Raw genomic sequence first — 24,681 nt, forward strand, 5'->3', positions numbered from 1 at the left:
AGTTTCAACTGTGTGGTCATGACTGCCATCTTGACTTTTTGGACCACCCCCTGCAGATGCCCTGGCTACGCTGCCTAGACGGCTGCATAACCATCTCTAGTTTAGAGGGGTGCAATCTCCTCCAAAGGAGCAGAGAAAACCTGAATGTTCCCATGGACTTGCACGTCTCATGGCCTAGAGATGATCTTTCCCTAAAGTTGGCGTGTGGCTCCCTTTTTAACACTAACTTCTCTTTCAAAGGGTGTCTATAGTGCTTGGCCTCTCAAGGGTAGAGCTCTCGTATTTCAAGTGCACCTTTTGCTATTCATCTTTCAATGCGAGCAACAGCAAGTAGATCATTTGTGAACGTTGAGGACTTACGAGAATGCTGAAGAACGAGAAAGGGACTGTGTGGGCCACCTCCATTGAGATACTGAACCACTGAATTGGTGGGGGGGCTGGGGTCCCTTCTGCCTCTACCAAAGACGCCCTACCTGGCTGGCACCCCTCGACCTCTGAGTCAAAGGACCCCCATCCTCCCTCTCTCTTACCTCTGGGTTCCTCAGCCTGTTTGGCAAGTTTGCGCAAGGCGGCCGCAAAGCTGGAGGAGGGCACGGCTTGGACCGATAAAGTGCTGTTGGCTGCCGGGCTGCCGCTGGGCACAAGGGAGCCATTGAGAGGAGAAGGGGTCAAGGGGCTGACGGTGGCGGTGGTCCGGGTCGCGGTTGAAAGCATTCCTAGAGAAGGTGACTTCGGCTCATGGCTCATGCCTGAAACAACGAGAAACAGAATCCACGTCACATCAGTCACATAGCCCGGAGGGTCCAGCAGGCGCCGCAGAACCACGCAAAGGGGAAGGAGCAAGGGCGGAGGGGGAAAGATAGACCTCTTGGCTACCCAAATAATTGTGCATCGACTTTCCAGGAAACCACTATGCATTTTTAAGGGACAACCTGGAGGAATGTAGCTTGGAAAAGAAAAGGTTCCTTAACCCAAGTTAGGTGGAAGACAAGAGGGCCCATATCTCTGAGTGAGGACTGTACAGGACAGTCCTGCCATCCCCATCCCCACTTAACCTCTAGGACTCTGTCTGGCTCCCACCCTGTCCAAAAGATAGACTGTTCCAATAAGCTGCTTTGCTTGAGGGGATCAGAAGAACATAGTCTGACCTTTCCCCCTGGGATCGAGACTCTTGTTTTTCCATCTGCAGAACCGAGGTTGTAATATCCCTCCTTAAGCCAGCCTTCCCCAGCATGGTGGCCTTCAGGAGGGAGGGAGTTCAGCCCCTAGGATATTGTACAGCCCCTCCCTTTTTCACATACAACACACAAACAAGCCTGCAAGGAAGAAAGACGCCTCTCTGCTCGTTCATTCAAGCCAGGAGAAATGTGTCCAATCTAACGCTGCCCAAGGATTTCCTCTGCCACACGAGTCTCTGTTGGAGAAGATCCATGAGTCTATGGAAACCCTTTCAAAACCTGCTTCATCTACAAAACAATGCCTCAAGTCCAGTCCAACAGGCGATGCAGAAGGAAAATGCCAATTTCAGGTGTGCATGCAGGACAGCAACATTCACAGAGCGCACGGGTCCTGCCACTGTCTCCCAACACCTCACTGGTGCCCTGTGACCTTCCTCCCGCAGCCTCTGGAATCGTCTACATAGCAACGTTGACACCACAGCTCTATCCACAGAGGGTTGCAGCCAGGTGGAAACCCACAGTGTCTTTCCGTTCTGATGACCAGAACCCTTCGGGTGGTGAGCCTGTTGCAGACACAGCAAGAAGGGAGTCCCCCACCTTTCCAGTCAAATTAAGAAAAAAGCTCAAGATGAAACAGCAGGGAAAGAAAACTGTTTGCAGGATTTCAGCCTGAGGCAAGAGAATCTCTCTCTCTCCCTCTCTCTCTCTCTCTCTCTCTGTCTCACTCTTTTCTGGTATATTTTTTTTCCTTTGCCTCCCAGCAATCTTCCTTCAGAGGCTGAACCCTTTTCAGAAAATGTCCCCAAAGAACGGGGGCGGGTGTGAGGGCCCAGAGAACAATGAATCGATGCCTCCTGTGAAGAACTGTGTTAAGGAAATCAAAAGGCTGACAAGGGCTCAGCCTGGAGGTAGCTGATGGTTCTTCCATCTGTTTGGAAGGTAGGAAAAGAAACAAGGCTGAACGCAAGCTAGCGAGCCTTTGATTTTTGCAGAACGTTTGGAATGTAGAGGAAGTGCCAGCCAGCCCAGGTAGTTTCTCCTCGGGCTGAGAGATGTCCCCACGTGCAAGACCAAGTAGGGAGTTCAGATTCAGAGTTGTGTACTGTTCGGGCTTGAAACAAAACACGTATATTCCTAGCATTTCATTTCGGGCACGGAACAAGACCTTCCGTGCCCGAACAAAAACAAAACAAGACTCTTAGAAGTTCCCCACCGCTCCGATTATTAGGGAAAGAATCAGAAATGGCATGTGTGTGAGTGCTGCTTAGAAAACCCAGTTACCTCTCATCTATTAGCTAAACTTCTGGGCTAAGGAAATGGGGAGGAAGGAAGTATGGTGGCACTTTGCAGAATTACAAGCACGGTGTACGTAGCTGGAGCCAGAGAAAAGATGGCCCTGGGTCTTTGCACTACACAGTTGCACTTCAGCAACCACAGCATCTCACGGTTCATTGAAAGAAGTGTCTCGTTCTCACAGCTGGGGAGAACAGCTTGAAGAGAGAGATGTGATGGTGGAATTCCAGAAGCCAGCAAAAAGTAGCCAGTGGAACATGTGCAGGTGTCTTGGGGAAAAGTTGCCTTCCTTAGGTACCAAAGGTTCTTTGGAAACAATATTATTTAATATAATCTAATAAAATGTCTTCTTTTAAGCATCTAGGCCCATAAATCATGGTTTCAGTTGCAGCTATCTAGTTGTCATCTAAATGTAAGGAAAACATTCCTGAGGGTAAGATCTGTCCAACAGTGGAATACTCTACCTACAGAAGTTGTGGGCTCTTCATCTCTGAAAGTTTTTAAGATGCAGCTCGGGACAGCTACCTTTAACTGATTTTATAGCACATTGCAGAGAGTAGGATTAAATGATCCTTGTGGTTCCCTTCAACATCACAATTCCACGGTTCTATGTATCCTCTGGATATGCCATGACTAGAACACCCGGAATTGCCTGGTGTGTCTCAGTCCCAACAAGGGAGCTTTCCAGCCACCTCAACAGTGAACTACTCTCCAACCAGACAATAAATATCCTGCCATTTTCAGCTCTATCAGCTGTTGAAGGGTCACCCCATACCAGATCATCTGCAGGATCCAGATTACCTGCTATGATGATCCTTCCCAGGTTCTCTGCTGGGCCTTGTGACTCTTGCCATCCTTCCTTAGGATGGAGACACTGGCCTGCACCCCCTTTTTTCGCCCAAGGATTCTCTCTCTTGGAACCTTGGGGCAAGATGTGTATCAGAAACTTTTATTCTAACTCTTCTGGAAGCTGCCCCCTGGAGAAGACAACACACTTCTCCCTCATTTCAAACTGTTGAAAATAGAGGGAGGAGATCAAGTTGTAGAAGGTCTCCTAAGGGGATCCAGGAACTTTCCCAGCCCTCCCCAGAGAGGCCCTTAACACCCCAAATTAGGGGCCATCAGCTGGAAGAGCCCCAAGGTTGGCATTTTCAGAACAGATGCCCACCCAATTCTTCTGCAGGTCTTTCCACCAGTTTTGAATTGCCTTGGAGGACACAGCCACAGGCGAATGAAGATTCCACCCAGCCTGGTGCTCACCATGTACAAAGCAGAAGTCCTTTGGATGTGCTGGATTTTGGAGACGATGTATATGGGGAATAACAGCAGATACAATTCAACCCTCATAGAGGGCAACAGTTTGGGGGCGGGGGACGCTGTGACCTAGCTCCCCAGCTGGCTGTCCTTGAAACTCCTGCCACAGGGGACTTCTCCTGAGCTCCACAATTTTCAACGTCCTCCCCCAGGATTTAAAGGGTATGTTCCACCCCCTCCACCTCCCCCAAGCATTGACTTTCTGTAGCACCAGAAGTACCTCCAGACTTGGGATACCAAGAGGTGGACATTGGAAACTCCCTGGCGGGGCGCACCAGTCAATCTTCCCTGACCCCCTTCCACCATCCACCAGCCTCTTGGATATGCTGTTCCTTCTACTCTCGAATGTCAGAGCTGCGGTCTCCTGTCTTTGAAAGAGGAACTGCTGATGCTGGGTCACTTAAAATAGAATTGCCAGTGAACGGCTTCATTAGCAAAGCTAAAATTAGCATCCCTCTTCAGCTTGTGTTGCAGGATGAGGGGTAGGGGGTGACTCCCCCCGCCCTTAGCAAGGGACAAAACAAGTACAGCAGGAAGATGCAAGGCTGTGCTCTGCTTGCACCCTTGCGGCCCTAGACATTTGAAACTCTTCACCCCCGAAAGGAAAAGGGCAGAGCAATTATCTCCCCCATGGGTTGGACTCCAACTTCTACCACTCCCATTCATCTCGGGAGTTGAACCCCTTAGATCAGAAAGGTATCCAATAGGGAAGGCTCTTTTGGGACCCCACATGGATTTGGATGGCAATGCCATCTTTTCTCCCAAATTCGTCTGCTAAAAGAGCGGACGGCCAACTCCTGACCGGCCCTCTTTTTCCACATCTTCGCAGACGACAGCAAATTAGCAGGCGAGTGTTTTCAGATGCACGTTTGAAGGAGGCAGGTTCGCCCAGCAGCAGTGAATCCCCTTGAGAAAATGGCAAAGCCGTCTGCAGGAACACACAGTACAAGATCCTGAATGCTACCGATTCTCCTCCAGCCTTAAGGATTCTGCATGTGTTTTAACTTTGCCTTTAAACCCTGGTTAGGATCATTTATGCCGCCCTACCTCTTCTTCCCATTTCCAGGAGAGCAAACCAAATCTTTGCACCTTTAAAAAAAAATGCATCCTCTAAACAAATTTCATCTACTCAGTAAAGCAGTGTTTCTCAACCTTGGCCGCTTGAAGATGGGTGGACTTCAACTCCTAGAATTCCCCAGCCAGCCATGCTGGCTGGGGAATTCTGGGAGTTGAAGTCCACCCATCTTCAAGCGGCCAAGGTTGAGAAACACTGCTGTAAAGCAAGGAGAAATGGCTTCAATGCTGAGAGACCAAGACTGCAAGAGATTCGAATCTGAGGCCAACCTGTCAGATCAACATCAGGGGTTCTATATATGAGAACTTCAGGTGCTTCTGAAGCGAAGGTGCTTTGAAACAGGTGCTAGGAAACAGCTGCCAGTAGACAGCTCCCCTGCCAAATTCCCAAAGCCCTTGGGTCACCTGCAAAGGTGCTGCACAACGTTTCAGAATCAGCTTCCACGTTTTTGTTTTGAATCAAGTTCCTAGGCCTTGAGACTATGATGCAAACTGGGGAGTCGAAGGCTTGAGAAAGTCTCTGAAATAAGGGCCTCTGGGTTTAGGATGTAGAGCTCTGAAGAATGCCTTCTGCACCCTGTTTTTAATGGGCTTGCAAAATGACTGAATTCTTGGCTTTATTGTACGCCACCCAGATCTCTTCGGGCAAGATGGGCGGCCATATAAATGGGACAAATAAATAAATCATGAACAAACTATCAGGAGCGGGACACCCCAGATGGAAAATGAGAAAATCCGCTTCTCTGGTATTAACAAAGGCAGTCATTTTTGGCCGAAAGGGAGGGGTTCCTTGATTGGGAATTTGCACGAAGGGCATCTGCGCTGAAGATGCAGCTGTGCTCTGCGCAGGGTGATAGATGATAAAAACAGGAATAAATCCTTGGAGCTCAAATCCAGAGACCCGTAAGATGACAAGACATAAGAAGCCATCAATTCACTCGTGATCTAAGAGGGTTCACTGCTTAGCAGGAAGTCCTGATCACGGTTTAGGCAGAGGCACCCCAGTTCTCTCCTCCCTCCGGGGGTCCCCCATTAAAAAAATCCAATTCACTTCAAAAGCCGTCAGGGCCACACAGTATCTAGGTCCTCGGATCCAGCGATGCTTTTAATCTGGGGCTTGCGGGGGGAGCCGCGGTTGGGAGGCGAAAGGAATTGGGCTGGCCAGGGGCCAAGTCTTCCTGTGCAGAAACATATGCTGTGTCTCTGCAAAAGAGGCTTCAGAGAGGCAGTCATCCAAGTGGGCTTGTTAGGGAAAGGGTGGATTAAACTCCACCGCTTCCCCTGCTGGCCAGGACCCGGACTCAGCCTCTCTGCCCTCGTTACACCCAGGCGTTCTTCGGGTTGCGCTCCTGTCTGTTCCTTCCCACCCCAGCTGGGAATAAAAGCTGCACCAGCAGGATGGGAGGGGGGACTGGGAAGTGAAGTTCTCCTTATCCAGCTGCTGGATAAGAAGAACGGGGCTGTTGCGGTTGAGAGCTGCAGCGTCTGTTCTACCCAACCATCTCGCCCAAAAGGTTCCATCTCTGAATGCCACCTTTTCAACGTTGAGTCTCCGGGTATAACTGCAGCTCTACGTAAACATGATACCGTTGGTCACGTCTAGGTTCAGAATGGCCAGCCCTCTCCTCCCACTCTCTCCTTGAAGGTGCCCTCCAAGCTGGTGGCTACAACTCCCCTTGTTTCACCCCATGTGGTCAACGGCTAGGAATTACAGGAGTTGCAGTCCACCCACCCAGAGGATCCTGGTTAGGGACGGATGCTTTAGAATCGAACCGTGCTTTAATGGTTTCTGGATATTTTGAACTACAACTCCCATCGCCTCTTTCTCATTTTCTACCTCCTTGGAAATCAGGGTCCTTCCCCTCTCCCAAGGGGTCCATTGAGGTCCACAACAGCCTGTTGCAGTTCGGTTCCAGATGGTGTCCTCAACTGGTGCGTGCCTTGTTGGGTATGAAAAGAGGACATCCATTTTTCCACGTGCTGGAAGATCCAAGAGCTTCTCCTGAGCAACTGGTGTTCAAGAAGGAATGGGCATGGGAGGAAGAGGTGCTTTCTGGCTGGTTCAAGGCACAAGGCCCAGTGCACTTTCTTCCCCCAGCCCATCATTCGTGGCACATGAAGTTGCCATACAGGTGGACTAAGGACCTTTTCTGCAACAATGGCCAGCTGAAACATCAGCTTGCACATCTGATCCACAGATGCTTCAACCGCACCCCTGGGTGCTGTTGTTGGGAAGCTATTTGAGTCCTTGTCCTTAGAACTCCAAGGACCCCCAAGAGCAGATCTGTGACTCCCCATCTTCGCCTCTCTCCAGACAATGTTTTCCTATCCGAACTCCTCTTGTTTCTCCAAGCTTCTGACCTTCCCCACTGAGCATAAATCGACCAGCATCTCTGGAAAGCGAGAGGCTTCTACTCCGTTACCTCCAGTCCCCATGTCCCTCCCCCTTGCAAGCTCCCAACACCCCATAAATGGCTCAAGAAGCATTACTTATCAGTGCTCAGCCGGCCTCCTGTGGCTTCCATAATTACCTCTGGCTTTCATCTCCAGCTCTTCACAGACACCCAGCTCTGAGTTTGTGACTTTGGTGCTTTGTAATTACCAGTTAATAGCTCCGATGAATTCTCTGCTGCCAGCCCCTTCCCCCCTTCAAGTGCCAAATCCAGCCCCCTCCTTTCCCCCTGACAGCCCCCTTTGGGATAATTATACCTTGGGAAGCAGAGCTCAGCAGGATACAGCCCCCCCCCCCCAATTCAGCTGCAGGCCCGAATCTCCTAATCACCCCTTCTCGGTAATTTTTCATTACTAGAAAAAAATGTTTCTGAACAAGGACAGCTTGCCCTCGGCCACAGGCACTGGGGTCTCTTGTCCCCACAAAGACACATCCCCACCATTCCTTGGGAACACACCTAGCTTCGGGGAGACCCAACACTCTTTCCCACCCTTTTTGCTGCCTGTAGATGTACACAAAGCCACAGAGAACAGCACATGAGGTTCATTTGCATTGCGTCGCCCCACAAGGTGGTCATTCTCTCTGCAGCAAGAGAAACCTGCAAGGTAACACAAGGTCCTATCACAGCCCAGCTGGACTACTGCAATCCCTCTGAACGGGGCTGCCTCTACATTCCACTCAGACACTGCGGCTGCTAAAAAATGCATCAGCCTCTGTGTTAGCTGGCACTAGACACCATGAACACACTACACCTGTTCCAAAGCTGGTTCCCAACAGTTTTCAGATACAGTGGAAAGTGCTGGTGTTGACCTCTAAGCCCTTATACAGCTTGGTACTAAGATACCTCCAACCAGAAATGATCCTTCAAATACAGACATCATGGAAAAGATGCTGTGGGATCCCTCACTTCTGTGAACTGAGGGGGGCTGAGGCTAGGAGATGTTTCTCCATCATGGTCCATGGGCTACGGCAGATAGATTTGCCTCAGCAGCGATGGCCTTCGGAAGCAGGTCAAAACAAATGTCTTCTGGAGGGCCTCTGAAATTTAATTAGGCGATGACCCCATCATATTAAGTTTTTGTAGGCTGCTTGCATTTTACACTGAATATGGATTGTTTCGATTATTTGTTTATTGTACCGTGGAGGTTTTATTGTTGTGCTAGGCATGCTTGTGCTCTGCTTTTTGTGCAGTGCTGAGAGTCTTATGATTAGTGACAGCACAGACAAGTAATAAATAAATTTCTCTCCAAGGTTTTTCCAATTCTGGATGCCAAGTCTCTGTATCACGAAAGTGCTCAGCTCAAGGAGAGCCATCACCAAGATAAGGGGGAGGAAGAATGGTGGAGCCAGAAGACAGGCACTGCCTCAAAACTAAAAGCCATTTCAAAGTGATTTTACTTAGCAAGAGTTCATTTAAGTGCTTAAGGTGTAGTTAGATAGAGTGTAGGAAATTTGGGGTAGCAAACTCTGTCCCTTCCCTTTCCCTGGATAGGTTCCATGACAACGAAGCACCTTGACACAGCACTTCAAAATACCTGATGCGCACAAGCTGGAAAGAGTGGAAACATCATTGCCAGTGTAAAGTGCACCATGGAAGATGATTGTGAGGCACCCCCACAACCATGAATCCCTCTTTTTCCATTCTTCTTTGCTTTCTCTATCCCAAAGAAGCAACCTTTATGTTTGACCTGTTGGCAAAAGTCTAGATATCCTAATCATAAGAAGAGCCTTGTTGGATTAGGCCACGGTCCATCTTATTGCTGGATTTCATTTCTCACAAAGGCCAACTGTGGGACTCTTGCCAGAAGGAGATGGGAAATAGTCCTCTCTCATCACTGTTCCCCTTCAGCTGGTACCTGGATCATGCCTCCAGCTCCAGAGATAACACAGAGAATTCAAGATAGACTTATCCTCCACGAAATTATCCAGTCCCCCTTTAAACCCATGCAAGTTAGTGGCTGTCACCATAAACTGTGATAATGAGCTCCACAGGTTAATTATGTGATGTGAAAAGATGTACTTTCTTCTCCCATTCTAATCAGCTTCACTGAATGACTCCTATTCCTAGCGTTTTGAGAGAGGGAGAAAACCTTCTATTTTCTCCATACCAAATTTGATTGTACAGACCACGAGGGAATCTTCAAAACCCAACTCTTTTCTTCTTTTGGTAATGTCCGTGTCTTCACAGGTTCAGCTCAGGAACTGAATTCTAGTTTATGCAACCTCTGGTCTCCATCCTAAGTCAGTTAAAGTCTCTAGAAAAACATAAGAGTCCATGCCTTGGGTGAGAAACCTCAACTGAAGAAGGATGGCTTTCTCCACCCATGAACAGGTCAAGCCATATTTTGCTACATCTTCCCAAGGCCTACCAAGCCAGTTTGGTGGCTTTAGTTCCTACTTATTCACAGTTTGTCCTAAGGACAGGAGCTTCTAAATCTGCTTCTAGTTGACAGGGTTTCATCATCTGCTCACTGAAATTCCTGGCTTTTCTTGTGCCACAGGCTGCTGTACAGCCATTGTGGTACAGAACAACATACTTAAAGCTTTTCCACCCAGACAAACTGAGAAATGCTGCTGGTTCTTATTTGACAGCAACATAGAATCATCTCTCTCTTGCCACAGATTATCGCAAGCACCCAAAACAACCTCTCCATCAGTTAAGATTTATCTACCCAAGAAGTCCTCCAGGTGTAGAAATTGCCCTGGAACTTCCAACACCATGCAGGAGAAGACATATTTTGGGAAGCCACAGAAGAGGAAGAGAACAAAGACAGCTGGAAATCCACCAAAAGACCATTTAAACACACAGAAACTCGGCTGGTCTGGGCTTGAAGCCACAAGGACTCTGCTGAAGCAACTCGAAATCTGAGATTTAACTTCTAATACAAAGTTTTGTAGCTTCCAGAGTTCCAGTATGTTCTCTGGTCTCTCCCTATACTGGGGCCAGCATGACCCAGGACTTAAGTTGTGGACCTGGGATCAGGGAAAGCCAGATTCATGTCTACCCTCAGCCATGGAAGTTCACTAGATGACTTTGGGCCAGTCTCTCTTTCTCACTAATGTAGTTTACAGAATTGGGTGGAGGTAGGGGAAATTATGTTATATATACCACTTTGAGCGGCTAGAGGAAAGTCAGCCTGTGAATCTAGCAAATCAAAGAATTGGATAAATAAACATGGTTATCCTATCTCTCCAGTCGATAATGAAAGGACAGTTCTACTAAACCGACTGCCTAACGTCTTTCACAGAGTCTCTCCTTGGACCCTCCTAGTCACGTCTAGTCCACTTTACCTTCTTATCTTCCCCATCATTTTCTAGGAGGGAATTTTCTTCTTGGAAAATTCATAAGGAAACTCTGCAAGCAAAATCATACAACCCTTACAAGGCATCCCACACAGGCAGGCACAAAGTGGCTGTTTGCTCTGTACGTGTGTGTGTTCTCCATGCTTTGTGGGGCTGGATTTTTTTTATTCCCACTAAAGGTAAGAAATTCCTGGCGAGGCCTGCAGAACTCTCCTGGCACAGGAGGGGTGGGGACTGTAAATCACCAAGACCCAGCGGTGATGACATCGGTGGCTCTACCAGGCAGCCTCCTCTGCAGAATAAACCCTGTTTTGCAGCCCAGCTGAGAAGTCAGTCTACAAAATACATCCCCAGGTGGGTCCCTCCAGGGATGCCACCACCCACCCTGGTGAAGGCCAACCTTCTGAAGAACTTAGAGAGCCGCATTTTAGTCTTAAATCACTTCCCTCCACTACAGAAGCATGGCGCCGCCTTCCTTTTGTTGAGGAAGAAGGAGCATTTCCATGTCATGTAAAATGATCTGGACTCACTGCTAGCAAAGGGCTTCCCACCTTAACCATGCTTGACTCCCGGGAAACGGTGCTCCTTACTGACCCGTTTCAGAAACCGGGGAACTGGTTGTCCTTTGCAAAGAGAAAGTGTGTGTGTGTGTGTGTGGACACGCTCACATACATGTGCAGCCCATTTATAGGAGTGCAGCTTTACTGCCAGAATCCCAGGTGGCAGGCAGTTCATGAAAAGAGAGAAAGATGATGCGGAGAGCAGGGCTGGGAAGTCACGCTGCCTCTTCTGCAAATGTCACCCTCTCTTTAATAGGGACAGGAAATCACTCTGTGGATGCTCAGAGTTGCTTCCTCCCACAAGCACGTTCATATGCTCCAGAGCCGTCCAGGTTTATTATGGGCTGCATTGACTTGAAGCATTGATTTACCACAAGATGACCTCTGGAAGTATTTCTATCAATTTTGGGTTAGACAAGAGGTATGTAGTGGGAAGCACACACACACGCGCACAGACACACACACACAACCATACCCCTTTAGGAATTAAATCTGGGCTGGGCAAAACATCTGAGTCCATGTTTCTATTATTCCTTGTATAATCCAATGGGAGGTTAGATTTTTTTTCTCAGCACAGCATCAAAACACGAGTTTATTCACACTGAAAAGATAACCTAAATTCTCGCAACCGAACATGATTTAGTTCTGGAAATACATAAGTGCACATGCATACATTCTTCCTGATGAAGACGTAAGCGTCAGGGTTACACAGAGCACCTCATCAACCACGGGGCAAGGTGGGGGGAGACATGAATAACACCTGTGGAAGCGAATCAGCCACATGACCTCTTCATAAAACCCTTAAACCACTGATGGTCAGAAACTCCAAACCCCAGCCCACTTCTGCCGTGCAGTTTCTAAGGCTGAATTATGCAAATCTGTGCGATGCTCTAAAGGTCTAGCCAGCCAGCCACCTCATTGTTCCAGGTAAGCGAGCGAGCGCGGCATGTCACGTGCAAAAAGAGGAAGAATTTCAAGTATGTAAATGCGCTAAAGCCTGCTAAGAGGAAGAGGCAATGCCTTTCATCTCCCACCTTGCCTTTTCTCTTCTGGAGACCTCACTGAAGGGCCAATCAAAAGTCCAAGGGGGGGTCTTTGAATGGATTGCTCCCGCTCAGCCATCTGCGAGAGCAACAGCAGACTTCGGGATGTTCTCACAGGTGACAGCTGTCCAAAAGCGGCTTTGATAGAGGGCAGCTTTGCTCAACGGTAAGGCGATAAGCCCCAGATAATTTCTCTAACTTGTACCCCCCATGCTACTGTTCTTCGACTGCTATTGCATTTGTTCTTGTGCTCCGCTCTGCTGTCATTCAACCTCCTGTCCAAGCTGGCCAACCATCACCCGAAGCCAGAGAACTTAAGAGCTTCGCACAAGCCGACAGAATACGAAAAGGCCAGCCAGCTACCACACGAACCTGGCATTAGTCCTTGAAAAAATGGGAACTGCTCCGATCTGCCCAACTAAAGCCCCACGTAATGGCCCCAGCGGAGAACTGATTATTCTGAGGTCCCTTCTTCTCCATCGAGGAGGCACAGGAGAGGCAACTGCCTCTAAACCCAACGGACACTGGGGCAGTTGCTGGACAGGTAGATATGTATTTCTTCAGGTCTTGACGGGTATGCCCCCCAACCCCGCTGACTCCTTTGTCATGGGGAATTCTACCACCATCTCTGCCCCCATCTGCAAGGAGTGTCCACTCACTGCACGGAGCCCTCCACCAGCAGGAACAGAGGTGTAGCAAGCCACCATCTCCTGTCCCCGGCCCCGGCCCCTGATAGCTCTGGATGGAGGAGGTACCCAACAGCTAGCAAGCCTTCCCGTAAAGCTGGAAGGTTTTGCCTGCGATGAGAAACCTGCAAGTTCCTCAGCAGTTACCTGATGGCCAAAACAATCAGAGGAAGTTCAGCGAACCCATCTGCAGCTCCCTCAGCAAGGGGAGGGAAGGGTTTTGGCTCTGGAGAACCTCTGAACGCCTGCAAGGTCTTGATGCGTTTCAGCACATTCTGGAGTCAAGTATCTGTAGGGCTGCATGTGGGCTATCACGCTGCACTTATTCCAGGGTCCGGTGGCCAGGGCCGCACTCCGTTTCTCATGTCCTGCTGGCGCCGGCGGCGTTGACCACCTTCTGGTCAGGCAATATGATGCCAACCACCTGGTGAAACTCTGCTGCGCTCAATCCAGCTGACTGCTCCCTTCTAAAGTCTTGCCAGCAATGCTGGCTTAGGGAAACTCAGCAATGAGCTCCACAGCAGTTGAGGCTTAATTGTTCTGATCTGCTTGCAAAACGAGAGGAGCTATTTGCGGAGCACGTAAATGGACTTGCAGAACAAGCACAGCTTGCTGCACTCAAGAGCGTTTCCACAGTCAATGGAGCTGGAGGATTCAGTTCAGAAAGGCTGGTCTCCTCCGGTGAACTTCGGTTTATCCTATACAACCATCAAAGTAGACAGAAGGAGTAACTGAGGACATCCACACCACAGTTCATGGTGCCAGCAGGGCCTGACCTAGCACCCTCTAGGTGGGAAGGCCACAAAGCCAGCTAGCCCAGGTTGGCCACTGCAGCCTATCTGGAAGCACCTGAACAGATCCTTCAGAGCAGTGTTCCTCAAGCTTGACTAGTTTAAGCTGTGTGGACTTCCCCAAGGCTGGCTGGGGAATTCTGGGAGTTGAAGTCCACACAGCTTAAACTTGTCAAGGTTGAGGAACACTGCTCCAGACCCTTCTCCAAAGGCACCATTCATTTCAACCCCTCTCCTCGCCAGTGTTTGCAGCCCGGCTGACGCGGCCGCTTCATCACGTTGCCCACAACCGACTTGCAAGCAGATGCATTTCCAGGAAAACCCGCCCATCATCATTTTTATTGTGACATGCAGAGCCACACACACTCCCCCCCCCACGCACGCACGCAAGGTGCCTTTCTGTACAAAGCAGGGCTCTGCTCTGGAACATCTTCTCAACTCGTCTACCGCACACACATTTCTGCAGATGACATCAGGGACATTTTCAGAGCTCAGAGAGGCCGCCCGGCCTTCCCTCCCTCTCTCCCTCTGCCAAGGTCCTTCGATGGCACACGACTCACTCGCCCTGGATGCAACTCGAGATGCTCCGGCTGCATCTTTCTCGCCAAACTGAAAGCTAAAAGCAAACACGGTCGCCGAATCCAACATAAAGGGAGAAATGGCAGAATCAGCTCACCTTTCTAACCAACTTCAACACATCCAGTTCGGGGACGGAGACTTCTCTCCCAATCCAGCCTGCCCTGCCCTGCCCTGCCCGGCCCTGCCCCTGGAGCACAGCCAAACACTAGCAGCTGTTGTCAGTGCCAGGTTGAGATCAGAGGGAAAGAGATTTTCTGGCCATATACAGAACGCTTTTTCCTTGACTTGCAGAGGAAGAAGCCAAGCTGCTTCCTTACTTTACAGCAGTGTTTCTCAACCTTGACCACTTGAAGATGGGTGGACTTCAACTCCCAGAATTCCCCAGCCAGCATGGCTGGCTGGGGAATTCTGGGAGTTGAAGTCCACCCATCTTCAAGTGGTCAAGGTTGAGAAACACTGATTTAGAGCACAGAGATGTCTGGGGACCTCTTTGTGAAATGTAGTGGCCTGCCCCCAAAGAGGAGGAGCGCATGGGAGTCGACACCCGCAAACTGGGAAAGGAGAGTGCGTACATGTGTGTGTGTGCGCGCGCGCGTGTGTGAAACCTTTCCAAACTCACCTGTCCAAAAGCAAGCACCCCTAAATAAGGAAAACTCCTCACCTTTCTCCAGCGTTGGCACCCACCGGTTGTCCCAAGAGCGAGCCAGGCAACAGAAAAGGGGAGGGACTTCCTGTTTGCGTCCCTGGCCAAAAACCACCTGCTGGCGCGGCGAGCCACACCCTCGGTGCCAGTTCAGTTCACTCTCCACCCCCCCGCCCACTTCTGTTCTTTCCTGCATCAACAGTCCTGAAAAAAAACCACGCCAAACCAGAACTGGTGCTGCTTTTCAGCAAACAAACCAGCTGGCTGTCTTTTCTTCTGTAAGCACGCTTTCTTTCTGGCCGGCTGCCCAGTTTCCAACGGCTGCCCGACAGGCAGACATCCAACAGATGAAACTTCCACAGCATGGGGGTGCCGTGTTGGGAAAACAGCCTCCGCCTGCCGCCGCCCAAGGGGAATGGGCGATCGCCGTCAGCACCTTGCGATTTTGCTGAACTTACAGACTGCCTCGTAGCACCTCCTGGAGACAGACTGCCTGTCTCCTGTAATGCAATGCTGCAGTTTTGGCTCTGCAGGAAGCGACGCCTCTAGGCGCACGGAAGGCTGCCTTCCACCAGGTCCGGCTCTTGGCCCACCTAGCCAGGATCACCTGCCTTGCAACACCACCGCTCTGCCCACACTTGGGGACAGGACACCTTCCCTGTCCTTCCACCAGCCCGCCTCCCGCCCCTACTGGCCCTCAGCCAGCCCCACTACCTCCCCAGACCTCTCTATACTCTAAGTCCGTGTTTTTCAAACCTGGCCACTTGAAGATGGGTGGACGCAAGCTTTCCAGGCCAGGAGCAAGACCAGGGTGGGGTGGAGGGTGGGCTCTGAAGCCAGGACGGTGGGGTCCCACCTCCCGTACACTGCAGTCCTGCCATTCACGCACTGGGCAGGAGGGCCAAGTCAGCACAAAGCCATCTTTCCCCAGAGCAACAGCTGTCAGGGCTTCCTTGGGCAGGGAAAGAGACAGACGGGTTAGAAGAAGGAGCAAATCCATGCGGAGAAGTTCCTCGCACAAGCCACCCTGAGGGACCCTGTCCTGCTGGGGTACGGGGAGGCAAGGAAGAGAACCATGTTTCTAAACGGTACCAATTTAGGGAGGTGGTAACCCCTTCCAATGAGACCCCCTCCTTCCCAAAGCCCCTCAACGGGAGGGACATCCCAGGGTCCTTTAGAGTCAAACGTTCCCCAAGGTCTTGCCCAGATCGTCTAACGTGCAAGCGAGGGCGGTCGCAGGCCTGTGAGACTGCAAAATAAAGTGGAAGAAAAGCTTGATTTCAGAGCTGTCTCTCTCTCTAGGGCCCAGGCTGTAGCAGCAGCGTTCCCTGAAAGGCTGGCAGTGCCCAATTAGCACCTGGCTCCCTTGGTATCGCTTTGCCGTTGCAGGTGTGTCTCTCCAATGTCTTCGGCTCCAAGAACCCGGAGCGCGTTTGTCAGCACTTGCCAGGCATCACCCTCAGGAAGGCGCTGCACACGCCCGTGACTCCGCTCTCGGCAGGGAACCAAGCGCTGGGAATCAGCCACCCTCTCCTCCATGGCTGGTGACGCTGGCGGCCTTATGGCAAGGGGAGACGCCCCGGGCCAAAGAAGTGAAACCTGTCTGTCGGCCTTAGGTGACGGGGGAGGGCATGGCTGTTGGCAGCGGGTGGGGGGTGGGAATGGCAAGCTTGCACACCGTCAAGGGAGAAGAGACCGGGTGGGGAGGGAACAGTTCCTCTCTGCAAGGCTGCTTGCTTAGACACTTGCTAAGGTTAGGAGACAACAAAGCATCAATTCTGACGTTCTGCATCAGCCCCCCTGGGATGAGTGCAGTTCAAGGACAGACGCTTTGATTGCTTTGGGGAATGGAGGTGGAGCATAAAGGTCCTTCAGGAAGGCAAGAACATGAGGAGGGAGGGAGGGAGGGAGGGAGGGAGGGAGGGAAGGCAGGCAGGCAGGCAGGAAGGGTTAGGGTTATATTCTAGAGCCCACCCTTCCCTCCCTCCCTCCCTCCCTTCCCTGACTTCACTCCCAGTTGAAGTCCACACATCTTATGGTTGTTGAGGTTGAGAAACACTGTTCTAGAGCAATGTTTCCCAACCTTGGCAACTTTAAGATGGGTGGACCTCAAGTATTTATTAATAATAAGTATCAATAAGTACTTGAGTGGGTGGCTATATTAAATCATCATCATCATCATCATCAATTTTTAGATTTATATCCTGCCTTTCCTCTAGGCCAGTATTTTTCAACTTTAGGAACTTTAAGATGGGTGGACTTCAACTCCCAGAATTCCTCCTCCAGCATGCTGGTTGGGGGATTCTGGGAATTGAAGTCCACCTATCTTAATGTTGCCAAGATTGGGAAACCCTGTTCTAGAGATTCAAGAGAGGCATCCCTCAATCGCCAAAACTTCAAAACACCATCAGGGTGTAAGGACACAATGTTCATCTCAAGATCCAAACTTTTCTATTCTGAAGACATCTGCTCAGCTTTAGCTCACTGGTGGAAGCACAACAAAAGGATGCAAAGGCCCCTGCCAGAAATGCTGGCAACCCTACTGTCTCTGATGAAGGCTTTTCTGCTTAGCTCAGAATACCCTGGAAGATCCCTCTCTGGGATGAGATCAAAGTTCTGTCTTACTCTTCTTGTCCAGCTGCCCACAGCTGGGCAAGACCAAGGAAGCCAGAATTGCAGAGATTTCAAAAGGAGATCTTTAGCATTACATGCAAAATCTTGGAAGTGGTAAAGGAATTTCCCAGCCTCGTTCATAGTGAATCCATCAAGGATTCACTATGGGTGAATCAAAAAGGGTTCTTACCTTAGTTGGGCTAAGTTGCTATTGGTGAGACAAGCTATCAGCTCATTTATCTGCTATCTCTTGATTCAATTTTCCCAGCCTCCCCATAGTCTCTCAAATCTCAGAATCCTGCTTTCCAAGGGTGTTGTCCTACTATTCCTTTCACAACTGACCTGTTAATTTTGGATGATGGGAGTTTCACTAATAGCCATCAATAAAGCTTCTTCCAAGTTGGAATTGTCTAATGCCCTTGTGGTCATCACTAATGACCACAGCTGCAAATCTTGACATGTTTTTGCCTGTATTTCTGTTTGGGAATCCATTGTCCAGCTTGATTGCCTGGCCTAGCAGGTCTTTTGCGGGAGGCTAATGTTTGCATCTGGAATATGGAACACTGTCCGGAGGCCACAGTGTGGTTGCTACAACCCGTCTCTAGGCCCACAGGTCCTTCAAGCTCAGTGGCCCTATTGGGACAAGAGTTTTCTTTCTTCAGATTTTAATTCTTTGGTCCAAATAATTTTGGAGCTTAAAATGGTGAACGGGCTACCTCATATCTAAGATTAGTTGATAGGACAGAGAAGCAGCATTACCTCTAGCCACCACTAGGAGGCAGCGGCTGGCCAGCTGTTGATCTGATCAGCCCAGCAGAAGCAAACCAGGGCAACCTGTGGTCCTCCAAAGGTGACTGAACTACAACTCCCAGGAGCCCCACCCAACCAGACCAACGAAGAGGAATGCTGGGAGATGTGGTGCGGTCACCTCTGGAGTGGCACTGGTTCCCCACTCAAGGTAAGCTTTCTCTCCCTAGGAAGCCCCCTTCAGGAGGGCTGGGTGCTGCTTTCCTTCTGGCCCTATAACTCAGAATGGCACACCCTCATCCTCTGGAAGGCCTGTGCTGTAGATGCTTCTAGACAAGGGTCAGAGCATTCATGCTCCATTCATTGACAGGACCCCCAGAACAGACACACAAGAACTGGGACAGCCGGGATCCCCTTGCCAAGATTCCCTGCCGTAGGGTACGGAAAGGAAGAGCTAGTGGGAGGGAGCCCTGCAACCCCCAAACTGCTCTCTGGGGATGGCACTGTTCCAACGGATGCCACAAGGCACCATTTAGACTAGCATCCCGCAGAGCAAGCTAAGACAGCAGCTTCCTGCACCATACAGAGAGAGGTCATCAGCACCAGAGCCTCCAGGTAAGCAGGACACATCCACACACCTGCAGAGAAAGCCTTGGATGGTGTCAGGGAGCATCACATTTAAAAATGAAAACAGCAAGACAGGAAGACCGACCTTGCTGATTCGGAGAGGGCATCGGGAGGATCCTTACATAGTGAGGTAACATCGGGGCTTCAAAGGTGCAAGACAGGCTGCAACTGCCATGGTCTAGGGCTCACTTCTCCTATTATGCTAAGCCATAAACCATGGTTTCCAAAGCACGACAGGTAGTCCTCGCTTAACGACTGCCCTGTTTAGCGACTGTTCAAAGTTATGACAGTGCTGAAGAAGTACCTTTACCACCAGTCCTCCCACTTCTGACTGTTGTGGCGTCCCCGCGGTCACGTGGTCAGGATTCGGGCGGTCACGTGGTCAGGATTCGGGCACTTCACAACCAGCTTCCGACAAGCACAGTCAATAGAGAAGCTGGCACTAAAATTGCAAGTGGCAGTCATGTGATGTCTTGCTTAGTGACCACATCGCTTAGCAACAGCATAGCCAGTCCCAGTTGTGGTGGTTGAGCGAAGACTACCTGTTTTCATACTACTTGCCAAGCCAACCCCAAACAGAGCCACAGGATTTTGCCTCCATGGAAACGGAGCCACAACACACATTGACCAATGATGGTCAGCTACCTGGACCCAGCCCAACCCAAAGGACATCTAGTCAGTGCTTTAATGCAGGTCCCCCACCAGCCGCTTTGCCACCCTGAGATCTTATCACCAGCCGGTCTGAATTCAGGGCGCTGCCGTTTTGCTTCTAAGGACTCAGGCGTTCAAACAAAGGAGGGTTTGCAAGCAGAATCTGATCCCTGTGAATCTGGCTCCCTTTGCCAGGAATGATCGAGCGGAAGAGGAGAGCGTTTCTCAGCATGCACGGAATATACTTGCCCCGCCGTTAAATCCTGACCCGCCCCACCCACCGAGAATCCAACCCAGCCTTCCGGCCCAGCGACTCCAAGGGACTCTTCAACCTTCCTGGGCGCTCCTCCTCCTCCTCCTCCTCGGCCTCGGCCTCCTCCTGCTGTGCGGCTGGCACCACTTCTGTTTTTTCCTGGGCTTATTTCTCTGGGGGCGGGTCTGCGCCACCTGGCCTCTGGATGTCCTGACAGGCCCAGCACTAACAACTCTCCCAGGCTCATAAAATATGGAGGTCAGGCTCTCCGAAGGCCTGGCATCTGAAGGATGCAGCAATTACCAGGCAGCGGAGACAGGTGCACGGGGAGATTTATGGGCTCTCGCAAGAAGCAGCAAGCAAGGTAAATGTGCTCGGAGTGGAGGGGGGAGGCCATAAATCAGGAGAGCTCCAGTGCCTGCCTTGCCCTTTACCAGCGAGGCAGGCTGGTGCAGCTGGATGGGCCTCAGCCCCTCCAGGAGTTCACAGCTGGCCCCGAAGAGGGGTTGCCAAGAGACCTCGAGCACATCTGAGTTCAGCACCGCCATTTAAACCCCCCGGCTGGCTCGGCAGCTCGCAGGCACCTCTAAAAGCCGTGAATAATAGACAAGCATCCTTCAGGAATCCGCCACTATTGAACCCAACCCGTGCCACCCACCGCCTGCTCCAAACGCAGCTATTTTGAGCTTACAGGAGCGAAAGCAGCGGAACTAATAATATATTACCAAATGCAATGGGGAGAGATTTTCTCTTTCTGGCTTCTAGCAAATGGAGCAGAAAAAAGCAGAAAGTGAGGCACAGAGCGCGGATTTCGCCTGCCACACTCCTCTGGCCGGGGTCTGGAGGAGGGGGAAAAGCCAGGGCCCTGCAGGGAGAAAGGAAGCTGAGTCTGGGGTACGGGAAAGGGCTGGCACAGAGAGTAATGAAGAAGGAGTCCTCCAGATCAGTAGAAAGAGCAGAAGAGGAAGGTGCAGGGGATCTGCGTCTCATGGCCAAGGGTCCGTTCATCTGCCTTGTGGGAAGAAGCATTTCAAGGGACATGGGTTGTTTTGGAAGCAAGAAATGCAGGGGCTCAGGACTTCCCAAAAGCAAAGTAATCCCCAAATCTGAGAAGTGTGTTAGCATGACAATCCTGGCTGGAATAAGGCAGTCTACATTAACTATGGTCTTTGATGCCAAGGTCAACACCCATTTGCTGTATATTCCCAAGGACTTATAAACACACCTCGTATCTTGACAAAGATGGCAAGCTATGCTAACATAGTTTATTGCTAGCAGAATACACCCATAATACTGTGAAGCATGGATGAAACACGCTCCTCAAGTTACCTCTGACCCAAACCTTAAACAGGAGTCTACACGCACAGCCAAGACCTGGAGGCCTCTAGAATAGGATAGTTAAGGCATAAAGGTTTGAACATGAGCAACACTGGGGATCCATGATCCTCTCAAAAACATGGTAGCCAGAAGTGATGAGATCCTTTTGATGGATCAGGAGATGTAACTGGGTGACGCAATGCTTGGGAATATTCATGCCATGAAGTCTTACGAAACTGAGTAACCACCTAGGCATAATAAAATAAAATTATGAAGGAGAGATTCAACACCTAACCATTTTGCCCCTGGATTCTCTACGGGCTTCTGTGCTCCTAGGCAAGCTGTCTTAAAGCCATTCCTGTCCCACAACTGTGTCTGTCCTTAGGGGTGGCTGTGATATAGTGGCAAATCTACTAGACAATGGAGGAAAAAAGGGCTCCCTTCTGTCTCTCACCAGTTCTTTTCTCAACCACATGCCTTCTGGTGTGCAATTCAGCACAAGGAGCTCTTCTCGGAGAGAATCTTCATCCAAAAACTTCCACAGACTAAGCCAGAAGAAGCCTACCTAGGCCCGGTTCTCCCTGAGTTGGTTTCCCTGCATCAAAGCATCACCCCCTAGCATCAAAACATTTCAAATCACATCAAGGAATCTCTCTCTCTCTTCCCCCAACTCTGCCCATCAAAGCAGGAAGAAGTATTACATAAATAAAGTAGATGAGTTTGAACTGGACTTGTGTGGGTGAAATTAGGCAGGAGTACCACCTTGTTGCAACAACAACAATATTTATTATGGCAAGGATGAGGAAGATGGTGATGATGATGATGTAAAGACAATGACTCTTGCCAAGCTGGTTGCATCATTTCAGACTCTTGCTTCGAAGTTCCAAAGGATATCTACAGCATGATTCATTAGCAAATTAATTAGGCGACTGCCTGGAGCCCAGAGATCACATCTCCCCTGATCATGTTCTTCCAAGGAAACTTGGCTGGGACATCCAAGCCAGGGCAAAAGAGAGACCCCAAAGAAGCTGGCAGAAGAGCCGGGGGCTGCTCGGAAGGGCGCTCAGGTCAGGCAAGGTAGCAAATCACCACCCCTTCCAGGCCTCCCGTTTCAAAATTCATATCCTCATAAGCAAGTCCCCCACCTGTTGCAGGTACAAGCTCATGATTGCCTTCAGAACCTGGGAGCTCCTGAGAGTCTGCGATGGCAAGGAGGGCAGCTGGTCAAGCTGGCAAAAAGGCTCAAAAGAGGCAGCGTCTCAGCATCTTTGGGCCCAATGGCTGGCTCTCCCTCCAGCAAGGTCTTCCCTCTCTTTTCAAAACGGAGGTAGCAGGGAACCAGCCTGGAAATCGCCATCTACAAAATGTCTCCTCTTTCGCTCCCCATAACTCAGAGCTAACAGGCAATCTCTTATAGGCAAAACACAGTCCGTTTCCAAGAGATCGGCTTATCTGCCTCCTAGCTTTGAGTCTCTCCAGAGAATCAAGATTTTAAAGGGGGTTACTCAGGATCTCTGGCCTTGCTGCTCTCGGAATACCACAACTCCCAAGATCCCTTGGCCAGGAGCAGGGAGCACAGTGGGTCCCATCTGCCGTGTTGATCCTTCCTAGAAGACTGGGTTTTTCTTCAGTGGGGAAAGGCCAGGCTGATTTTCTCTTAGCATGAAGCAGGACTATGATAAAGCAGCCACCTTTCTCCAAAACTACAAGGAAGTGGGAATCTGGTGTAGTTGTGTAGAGGGAAGAGGGAGCGGCCTTGAAGGACAGGAGGAAGAGCCACTACCAAGGCAATGGTTGGATAAGAGGTGCTTGAGCCCCGGCCGAGAAAATAACGTGAGAAAACATCTCAGGCAAGCCCCTCCCAAGTTCACACAGAGATAAAGGGAGAGAGGGGGGAAGCACATTCAGATTTGCAAGATGCTGTTGCAAGAGCTGTTACAATAAAAGTACAGTAGTTCTGACCAATGTGGGATTGGTTTCTTAGTCTGGTCTACCTTGTAGGGCTGACAAGTTGCTGCATATTTTGGATAATGGATAATCCAGCCTGAAAGACAAGATTCAGGGCACCCTGCAGGCTAATCTAGGCACCTGCTTTAAGCAATATAATCTTGGATAAGTCTCACTTTTCCAACAGGGTTTTCAACCAAAATGACTGGCCCCAGATCACAGAAAGCTAGACAGAGGGTGGCTTCATCCATCCATCCATCCACCCACCCACCCACATAAATCCAAAGAATGACATGGTGCAAGGGGGGGTTGGGTGAGTGTTCCTGACTCCCCTTCCCTTCTCAATCTCTGCTCTGATATTTTCTCAAGCAATATCAAGGAAAGGGCTCCCTTCACTGCATAGATTTTGCCTTCCTGCTGGACCAGGACTGTCAGCCTTGTTTATTTCTCCTCTTCCGGGCACAGCAGCGCTGATCCAACCTTACAAGGGCAGGGAGAAAAAAAAAACATTCTTGGAATAATCTCCCTCTTTAGGCAGGCTTTCAATTAGACAAACTATCGGAGCAGCTTTAATTGACTGCCCGTAAGAAGCCTCCTCATCAGAGATTAACCCGGGGTTTCAGCCGATGGCAAGTTAAGATGCAGCAAACAGCCTTTCTCAACACTGCCACGGGGCCTCCAAAGTGCCTTCTGGTCTGAATGCAGCACACGGCTGATTGTTCTTGGGCTCCCCTGACTTGTCTGTGGTGCCAGGTGAGGCCATCTCGGTTTGGCATTTGCAATCAATCAATAAGAAATCAAGGCAGGAAGGCCTTCGTGGCTAATAGGAGGCAGTGCTGCCTCCTTAAATGCAACCATCTCCCTCAACAACCCTGGCCATGGGCTACATCACTCCAAGCTTCCAACACTGGTGGTTGTACCATCACCTTAGGTACGTATTGTCTCATCCAACAAAGGAGCTCTCCGTATCTAGCTTTAATGAACATCTGCAGAATCAACAAGAAACTTAGGGCTCGGCCTTGGTCCATGCAAATCACTGACCTGGCCTGACCATTGTGCCTGGAGGAAAACAACAGCTGTTGTCTTGCTAAGGCTCCAGGAAGAAAGGACTACCCTACTGAAGAGTCCACAATAAAAAAAAACTCTGTCTTGGGCAAGCATTAGCTGGTGGAAGAAATGGAATTGCAAATCTGGCTCTTGCTGGACAGTACCTAGGGAGACCTCTGAACTTAGCATCTGCTCTGGCTGTTTCTATCCAAATGGACAGCTCTTCTACGGCTCCAGTTTCCCCTGCCAAAACCTGATTTGGCTACCTAGAACCTGCTGGACCCTAATAAAACAGGGCATTGTGTACTGAGGATGCCCCTTGGAATATCCCTGGTTGAAGGGGAAACTCTATCCTGGCTTTAACTCTACTTCTCCAAAGCTGACCTTTGCAGGAAGAACCGCCAAGGAGTTCCTAAGAGGCCGAGATGAAGTTTGGAATTCCTGGGCTAAGTAAACTGCGATCATTACCTCGCCTGCCCTGTTCCTCTCTATGGGAGCTGGGGAGATGGTTCCTCAGACATATCGTGCTATCTGTAGATCCTTGCTAAAAGGCTTCCTGCCAG

General features: G+C 50.1%; 1 protein-coding gene across 10 annotated transcripts in view; it reads right to left on the reverse strand.

Moving 5' to 3' along the window:
• Positions 1-24,681, reverse strand: part of GSE1 (Gse1 coiled-coil protein) — a 271,237-nt gene that overhangs the window by 43,105 nt on the left and 203,451 nt on the right. For 7 of the 10 annotated variants that reach the window (XM_088136182.1, XM_088136181.1, XM_088136186.1 and 4 more), the window contains one exon: positions 531-749. The exons of 1 other annotated variant lie outside the window; for it this stretch is intronic. In XM_088136182.1, coding sequence (XP_087992308.1) covers positions 531-749 — 219 coding nt within the window. Of the gene's footprint in view, positions 1-530; positions 750-4,005; positions 4,150-14,934; positions 15,026-24,681 lie in introns of those variants that run through there. 2 more of the 10 variants (XM_088136185.1, XM_088136189.1) reach the window with 2 other exon arrangements.

This window comes from Python bivittatus, unplaced genomic scaffold (genome assembly GCF_059951505.1).
Source record: "Python bivittatus isolate LINGU-HERP-01145 unplaced genomic scaffold, Pbiv_v1 ctg000190_np1212, whole genome shotgun sequence".
In the NCBI taxonomy this organism is placed as follows: Eukaryota; Metazoa; Chordata; class Lepidosauria; order Squamata; family Pythonidae; genus Python; species Python bivittatus.